The 9,499-nt window shown below is 37.8% G+C and overlaps 1 protein-coding gene across 1 annotated transcript in view; it reads left to right on the forward strand.

Annotated features, from left to right (window-relative positions):
• Positions 1-286, forward strand: part of MYO3B (myosin IIIB) — a 101,493-nt gene extending 101,207 nt beyond the window's left edge. The window contains exon 28 of the mRNA XM_009996303.1: positions 198-286. Within this exon, the coding sequence (XP_009994605.1) occupies positions 198-286 (89 nt within the window). The remainder of the gene's footprint in view (positions 1-197) is intronic.
• The last annotated feature ends 9,213 nt before the right edge of the window (positions 287-9,499 follow it).

Genomic DNA, 9,499 nt, shown 5'->3' on the forward strand with positions numbered 1-9,499 from the left:
GAAGTTGTGGGAATGTGAATACTGCAGTCATGAATCCAGAGTTCAACATGTGGGTGGGTGGAGAAGAGGTATTGGGGATGGGGGCTGGATTGGTTATGGCAGGAGGGATGAAAGTTTCAGCACATCTCTGACTCCATATACTCTGTAGCACTTCCTTAAATAAATGTAATTTCCAGCACATGGTTTTGTATTTTTAGCCTGGAGAGGATATGAAACTCGCAGGAAGTACAAGGAAATAAGGAACAGAAGAACTGATGCTGCTATACATATTCAAGCAGGTAATTAAAACATTATTTCAATTGCCAACACCTATTTTGCTGTTGTTGATTTCATGTCTAAGTGTTTAGAGACAAGAGAAATACATACAGTCCAAACAAAAGCTATCAAAAACATTACTTACGATCAATCAAAAGTATCAAATTACTTCAGTGACAAGTATCAGGCACTTTGGACTTTTTGTAAATACTCCTCTGGAAGCAAAGCATACAGGTTAAAAGCTTTTGAGTTAGTTCTTTAAGATTCTTTTGAGCACAGCCCGTATGATTCAGCTATGTGTAAAGGTGGTGTGAAGCGCTGGATTAATTTGACTAAAAGTGTGGATGGGAGGCAGTGGATATGCATTTCTCTGTCTTTTGTCTTGAGACCTGCTCTTGGCAGGTTGCCAGGTTTTCATTTTGACTGCTTACTGGGTTTGCCAGTTTTGGCCAATCTTCTGACTCTCTGCCAGACTCCTATGCAGCCATATCAATATGAATTTGAATAAACTTTAAAGAGATTATTGGAGGAACAGGCCCATAGGGCTGTGTAGGTCTCTAGTAGAGCAGGGTACCATATGGCACAGAAATCTAAGAACCAGTGTTGTGAGCTCAATGCTGTTTTCAGATGCTGCCAACATGAAGCAGCCTCCATATGATGCAGTATAATGTACCTTCCCTGTCCAACCCCAGGTTGAAAGACTGTAGCTGACCAAATATGAGTTGTAGCAAATGTTTTTACAGATAAACTAAGGTGTACCACCTTTAGTCTGTCAGATTCCTTAAGCTTTGTCTCCTTTCTATTCTGTATCATGTGATCTAAAGTCAGTCTGAAAAAGATGTGTTCTAAATACTCTTTTACTTTGTTATCAAGCCATGTCCAGTATATTTATTTGGTTTTTTTTGTCCAAGTCTGCTACTCCGAAACAAGGCATCACTGACTTTCAGCTGAAACAGAATATGAGTCTAGTTAAAAAAAGGAACAGAGTATCATTAGGATAAAGTAAGAATTTATAGATTTGCATGCATGCTCTGAGGTAGAATCATGAACTGTAGCTCTAGGGTCAACTTCAGAATATTCTATTAAATGGAGAATTATTATGGATAATTTTTTTCAACAACAAGCACTGAGGGACTGCATAAAAGCACTCTCTCCCCTTCTTCCTCTCCTTTGTGTTGTCATTTTCTATTGTTTTCATGATATCACAGAGGGAAGATCTTAAAGGACCCCCTGCAACTATTTTCTGGAGTATTTGCTACATTTACACTTGGCTGTACCTGAACTTTGATTTCCTGATTTCTACAACAACCTTTTTGCCTTAAAGACAAGTGAAACAGTTGACTCGTCACTGTCCCATTATTACCAGTTCCTTAAGATGAGAGTTTCCCAGGTTCAGTAGGAAACTGGTGTGTAGCAGTATCACTAGGAGACTATAGAGGACATTACGCCTTACAGTTTTAATCAGCTAGATTTCTTAGGCATGTAGGATTTGCATGCTCATTACTAGCTCTTTAGAGAAAGCAACTGACCTATTCTGCTGTTTGTACATGAGAGAGGTTCAGAGCTGTGTTCCTTTTTGTCATCTTTGAGAGGCTGTGCTGAATGTGGCAGAGCAGAGGTAGTGGGTGTGTATGCATAGCCTTGAATTTGGATACTTCTGTTGCCCTCTGGACCTAATACTGGAGGAATGCTGTTAGCACTTTTCCCACCAAGACACACAATCTTCCTTTGTAACCTGGCACTTGACAGTTTCACTGATCAGTTTGGGTGAATAAGCATTAGGACTGTAGGGTTAAGTGTCACAGTGCACCTTTGTATTAATTAGACTGTTTGCTGCTCCTGTCTTTGGCACTGCATTCAATAATCCTCAACACATTTCTGTCTGTGTTTGGAAACCTATATCTAGGACTTACTTGAAAATTCTTCTTGTGCATGTTTTCTCTTCTCTAAATGCTAATTATTCTGTGTTTTAAATCAGAGCTCATGCTTGCTAATGGTGGCCATTTTCCAGGTTTTAAAATACACTGACAGTCTTTCTGTTGTTTACATTACACTGTCCAAGTGCCTAGTGACATGGAGACAAAAGCAATTCCAAGTCTCTCCCTTCCCTGCACGTCTTATAATGTGTGTAGTTCAAGGCAGCTTTTCAGTAAAAAGGAGTATGAGCACATTTGTGTGGTTTTTTTTTTAAAAGGAGCCATTTCAGGCAGTGTGATTGTCATCCAGACATTAGCAAAACCATATAATTAAAATATATGTACTTCCCTCTCTTCTCCCCCTCCTCCCTCCTGTCACCCCTTCCACCTCCCCCCCTACCCTGCTCAAGCAAGCCTTGAAATTTAGGAAGCATTTGGCTTACATGTTTCTACAGAACAGCGCATATTGAAATTTGTTTTCCTTTCATCTCTTTCCCAATAAAAGCAGCCGCTCGGCTTATCCCTTTAGCTTCCTCAGAACTTCCTTTCAGAATTCCCGATCTATTACAGCACATTCACATACCAGAAACAAGATGCCTTTTCATGCTGTCAACCTTTTTCATCTGAAATGTAAATTAATTCTTGCTGGTACGCTTTGACAGAGATCAAAGTAGGGGTATTAACCTTATTGGGCCTTCTCTTCATCAGAATCAGTTCCAAGGACTGCAAGGGTAGTGTTAGGAGGCCAGTCTTCACTGTTATCTATGGCCCTCCTCCAGGCAGTCCTCTGTCTACAAGTCAGCATTTCAAAGGCACTGATTTCTTTTGTAAATTACCTTATCATTACTTTAAACTGTGTGAAAAATGATTTGCCTGAATAATTCTTGCAGGATTATCCTGCTCATTTTAATTGTGGGGGGACTTCATTCTGATTCCAGGATATTGTTTAAGTGGTTTTGACAGCAAGTGATCATAGCTTGATAAAAAGGAGAAACACAGCTCCTGATTGGAAACCTCTTGACTTGTTCAGATTGTTCATTTCTTGCAAGTCAGTCTTTGAGGTAGGCTGCATTTGCATTTTAAAAATAAACAGATGCCTTTCAAATACATGAGCTGGTGGTCTGGAGATCTCTGTGGGCCCTGCAGTTCGCTATCCATTGATGAAATGCTGGAAGAAAAAACAAACTTAGGAAAAAACAATCCTCACAATATACATGAGGATACAATTCCTGAGTGTATAGTATCACACACACAAAAAGTCATTATTTCAGATAGGGGAAAACACCCTTGTTAGGAAACAAAATATTTGTGAATTTAAATAAGGTGAGGAAGAAAATGCTACTGTACTTCAGCATATCTACATTACAGGTTCTCAGAATACACAGAAGTTGTTAAATTCATGGCTAAAATGGTACAGAGGGTAGACAGTCTTTCCTACTTCTTCCAGTCATGTTTTCCAAACTGAAAGTTAGAAAATGCTAACCTCTAACTTAGAGAAGAGTCATAAATAGTTATTTTGTGTAAAGTGTTTGAGTTAACGATACTTTGCACATCTGAGTATTTCTTTGTAATTGGGATTTGTATTGTTTTTATTTACATCTACATAATACAGAAAATATTTTGTTAAAATAAAGAACTATTTTAAATTATGTTGCAAGATTTGCAGCTGGTATAAATCAGTGTATATCCACTGAATCATCTGACTGAGATGTTATTGCACTGATTTACCCCATATGCAAGTCTTAATGTTTCTTTGTATTATGATAATACATTAATTATAATTTTAAACAACAGATAATACAAATATAAATATACAATTTCAAGTTGTGATAGCATGTATTTCTATGCAGTGTGACTGTTGTCCTGAAAGACTTAAAAGAGGATTTCAGTCTGGTTATTTAATTTTTGAACTGACATTGCCAAAGTGCCAAATGAGTAGTGCATGCGGTTCACTTAGATCCAAGGTGACATCACTGAATTCATTTTAATTAGGCCCACTTTAGCCATCTGGAATATACTGTGCAGCTCTGGTCAGGGCTGAGTTTAACTATGCTTCCAGAGGTGAAAGGCAAATGACTAATCCATTGAGCCACCATCTCCTCCTCCAGCACGTGCTCGCACATTCACCATATGTCACATTGTATTGGAAAATTCTTTATCAAGAACTCAAGATCTGTGGGGTTGGTTTGTTTGGTTTTTTTAAATAAAAAATTATGGATGTTCTGAAGGAAACCAGATGAAGCATCCATTTTAAACTGCTTTCTTTCTGTAACTTCTGCCAATGCATTTACACATCCCTAACATGTGCTTCTGGCAAAATTTACTCCATGATAATGAAAAAAAAAAGAGGACCCGAGAACAGCTGTAATTTGCTATTTTATATTTGTAATAAGTGTATTCAGCTAATACTGTTGTGTGGATCTAAGAAATACGTTAGTAAAATGTTCCAAAATTTTCTAAGCATTTTACAATTGTGTCTAAAAATATGTATTTTTTAAATTTTACTGAAAATAACAACCTTTAAGTAGCTGGTCCAGTTTTAATTTTTTAGATTGTTAATTTCCTTCCTTTTTACTACATGGTCAGTGTAAGAGATGCATGTGTTTCTCTTAATGACATCTGAACTGACTCATTGTATTACCTTCATTTCATATCTAGGGTAAACCAGACTGGTCTGTACAGGCTGCACAGCCTTGGTTAACTTTACATTTCTATCTCTCTGTGTTCTTTACTAGCTTAGGGCATCCAGTAATTCTTCACTTTTAGTATCTATGTCTAGTAACTATTAGAAGTCTGCTGTTCATGTGCAGGGAACATGTTAGGAAAAGTGCGAAGGTCTTAGGGTTTTGAAGTATGAGGACCTATATTTTATGTATTCTCTCCCCATCTGTCAATCTGACTACATCTGTATTTCCTTTTTGTTTTCTCCTCTGGTTTTAAGGCAGTGAAACCGAGATCATTCTTGCTAGATTTCACACCCTTGCTAGTATCAGGAAGGGACAACAACGTGTGCTGTCCAACAATTGGGTGAAAAGCCTGTTCCTTTTTTTTGCTGATATTAACAAACAGTTTCACAGTCATCTTGACTTTTTTCTGTAACCAAGTCTCAAGATCAGAGATTATAATGCTTGGTGATTAAAAACCACATGTCCAAGTGGTGATGTGCATCAGTCCTGACAGCAGCCTTGGTTCCTAATAGTTGCTGTTTGCTACTGATAGTTACTGCTTGTAGATGATAACTCACGACTTGCTTTCTTGCAATGCTTCTGCTGGAGAAATTAAGTCAAGAGTTGTTTTTTTTTCTGCTATTAAACAGGCATGACCCACCTGCATCCAGAGTGACAGGTCAAGGGGGGGAAGTATTCATAGGACCTTGCAAAGGATGTGACTTGCCATCAATTTTACTGTTCATTAGAATTAATTCAGCATGGAATGAAGAATCACATTCATGGGTTCCAAATTCCCTCACATGTTGTTAGTTAAGCTGCTGAATGCTCTTTTAACTAGGCAATTTAAGAAAGTGATACTGTGTTTGTAGGAAATCAATTTGTGATTGCAAACTGCCATGATATACTCTCTTTAGCAATCATGAGCTTTCATTTCCGAGTCGCTGCTGTATGCTATTTTAGGTGATATTACAGCTTAAAAATGTGCCTGTGTAAAAAAATGTCTGCTTAACTTTATTTTTTACAGCTGGGAATGAATCTTTCTGCTGTTTAAAATACTACTTAAAATCTTTTCTGTATACTTCTTTTATAGTCCTGTGATTGTTTAGCTTTGATCTTTCTACATTGTGCTTTATAATTCACTCTGTAACTATATATTTCCTGTGGGAATCAGAGGGAAAATGCCTGGACTTTTCTTGTCTGGAATTGTGCAACATTTTGTGTAATGTATATGCCTTGGTACTTAGACCTTAAAATAAAGGCTTTTAAATGCAAGACACCAAATTTCAGGGTCCCTGAGGTAAATATACTATTTGTTTGCTAGGTGTTGCAGCTGACAGAAAACTCCCTTTGTGTGAGAATTGATCAGTAGAAGTAAAAATTCATGTCCTAAATGGTGGCATGTAAAGCACTTAACAACAAGTTACTAATAGAAGTGCTAAAATTAAGGTCAGTTCCTATGTTGCTTTTCAGGTCCTGTCATCTTTGGCTATGTAAAGATCAGGGTTAAAGATACTGTTGCTGTAAAGTTTGGAATATAGACTGGATAAGATAAAAAAGAGGTGACAGCTGGTAATCATTCTTCTTCAATGATGCAGTGATTGTTCATGGAGCAGTAGCAACATGAGTCTGCTAATTTCACACTCTTTGAGCCAAGTGCTTAGTGTCAAAACCAGCACCAGTCAGTAATGCAAATTGCTGTGATGGAGCAGCTTCCCAGCCTCTCAGACTCCCCCAGTAGAATTCTCTGCATATGCATTTCTATTGAAACATTATAGATCCAGTTAATAAATGTTGAAAAGATGCAGTCCTGCTAATGCTTGATGCAGGTTTAGAGAGAGGGACATTTTTGTTTATCCTGCTTCTTCAGTTATCCCATGAGTCAAAGGGAAAGTAGGAAAAATACATTTACCCATCAGATTCAAAGTATTCTAGAAGAATGTTAGAAACCAGCTTGCAGAAGGGTGAAGTTGAGGAGGAGCTGGTTTTGTAAGTACGTGTGAAAACAGAAGACAGAGTAGAAACTATGTTTATTCAATCAGGTATAGCAGGGCATATGTAGTGAATGGGAGAAAGACCAAAATGGTTATACTGACATTGAGAGTTTCTGGGAAAAAGAAAAAGAATTTTAAAAGATAAAATCACTGTAGGTGTCAGGGTTGATTTTATAGGCACACACACACACGCAAAAATCTGCTAAAGCTGTGAAATTATTAAGAATAAATCTGAAGTTTATCGTATTACTTCATTTGTTTCAGTTCTTCTTTATGGTAGTCCATCAACTGACTGATACTCAGCATGTTTCAGCTGCAGAGAGGTGGCTTCTGGCCAGCTGTCTCTGCTGCCAATATCAGAGTAGACTCCTTGTCTGGTCAGTAGGGGATAGTTAAGGATTGGAAGCCTGATCGCATGGGGCAAGTGAACACTTGCCTTGTCACTGCCAGACAAGCAGACTTTTCCAGTCTAATTATTGAGGGTGGAAAGTTCCTCAGCCTCACAATACCTGAGCTCTGTATTTGGTACAACACCTCAGCAGGCCCAACTTCTGTCATGCCTTCTGTAAACTGAATGGTTATTTACTTCAGTGACATCTCATTAAGAGGAAATTTTTGCTGCTTCTTCTCCTGGAAATCTCAGTAGTGCTGAAATGCACTGTTATGTTGCATTGCACACCACAGCTTGAACTGTTCAGATGGTTTTCATTTTCCTATATGGCATGTGTAAGTGCAACACCATGTATTTTTGTAAAGGTTGGTGGCTGAAAAGAAGACCATTAACACTATACAGGAATGAAATAAGAAGGGGTTAGCTACTGCATTTTGCTAAAGAAAAGAGCAGATGTAATCAGGCTACCTCTGTTTTATTTAACCCTGGACTCTAGGAAGCCCAATGAGAGGGCTCTTCTCCTCCTTTGAGTAATCAGTCCCCGGACTGACTGCTTTTTGGTTTTGCTTCTTAGTGTGCTTAAAAGCTTTTCCTGGACAGGGATTTTTTTCTTAAAATCATATTTCCTGATCTTAATTCCAATTTTCTTTTACATATTGTGTCTCTGTTTAAGTTGCAGTCCTGCTAGACTACTAAGTAGCTTCTTTCCCTCACCACCGTCAGCCTTCCTATTCAGTGACTACGTGTTGTACACTTCAACTATGGCATTGAGAGTATGCGCACTTTCTTGACTATTCAGTTCTTCCTCCCCTTTTAGAAAGGTATTTCTTCTTAAAATTATGCCTGAATAAGCCCTACAACAAATAAAATTTAATAAATTGTGGGTTTAAGTGTACATGGCAATATTTTTTAGTCTTTTGTCTTAAGTGCAGTATGTATCACAATCTGATCCGTGGTTTATGCTGGAACTTTGTTACTGACTGCTGACAGGGGTCAAGAATTCAAGCAAATTTATGTCAGATAAAACTACAGAAGTAGTTAAGTTATTTAGGTATCCAACAGTCTGTGGAAATAAAGGATGTAGATCTCTTCAAAATGTTATTAATTGCCATTTTCTTTGCCACATTTCATTTAATTGTATGCTTGCTACCTTATTTAGTATTTCTGGTGATTGTTTTGTTCTGCCCTTTTTTAAATCATATAAATTCCAGCCTCTGTGTATTTTTTTCCTGATTATTTTTACGAGAGGTATTTTAAATGTATTGTTTTGGTTGCAGTTGATTGAAAAATAGGATATTATTCATTTTTCTAGTTTTAATTGAATATATCTATCCCTGGTTCCCCACCTCCTTAGCCTGCAATAAAAGCAGGTAAAACTTCTGATTCTGTAAACTTCTGACTATCTCAAATCATGGGAGTTGTGATTAAATAAAGTGTTTTGGGAGTGATTTTCTACTATGTATTTTAATACATTCTAAGCTGAATTCCTATTTAAATTAGATATGTTCTCAGCCTATTTTCCTAGCCTAAGTAGTGCCAGCTGATCACCCTAACAGTGAGAGTGTAAAGCCCTGTATAATTTCCAGCTGTTGTAGACATGGCAAACATTAGAGCCACCCCTGTGAAATTCTAAGTGTTCTTTCTGTCCACTGGTTCAGTAAAAGTTGAGAACATTCTGCTTTGCACTCCAGAGCCAAGTGCCAGTCTGCATTTCAGGCTCTGCAGAGCTTTTCTCTGATTCATAACTGTATTTTTTTTTTCAGCTTTCAGGGGATATATTGTTCGTAAAAACTACAGAAGTTTGAAAAACAACAGCAGTGGCAGTGTAGCAGATCCTCAACTTATGAGCAGCTGCTTGACTTCTGACTTTGCCTGTGAAGAGCACTGGTGAGTTGAATCTTTCGCTGTCTATTATCTAACAGAAGTAATTTCCCATACAATAAGATCTGAAAAGAGCAGGTATGTCATCTTGATTCAGCTAAATCTTAGGCAATGTGCCATTTTCTGAAGATAAGCACCTGTAGGTTAGCCAGGCTCTCCACCAGCTTAGTCGTCTCCCAGTTAGCTGAGTTACATTTATTTGCAGTGCTGTTTATCCTGCATTACTGTCCTTTTTCTATGCACTTTTTGTAAGAACCCAGAATACCACAGATTGCAGACAAAATTGCAAGTGCTCAGTGTTTCAGAATTGACTGAAGTGCATGTTCCTAAATTCTCAGAAGCAGAAAGTTACCCTTCTATATTTGTAAAGCTCCGTGGCAGACCAGGAATGAGATA

This window comes from Chaetura pelagica, unplaced genomic scaffold (assembly GCF_000747805.2).
Source record: "Chaetura pelagica isolate M959 unplaced genomic scaffold, ChaPel_1.0 scaffold3, whole genome shotgun sequence".
Classification (NCBI taxonomy): domain Eukaryota; kingdom Metazoa; phylum Chordata; class Aves; order Apodiformes; family Apodidae; genus Chaetura; species Chaetura pelagica.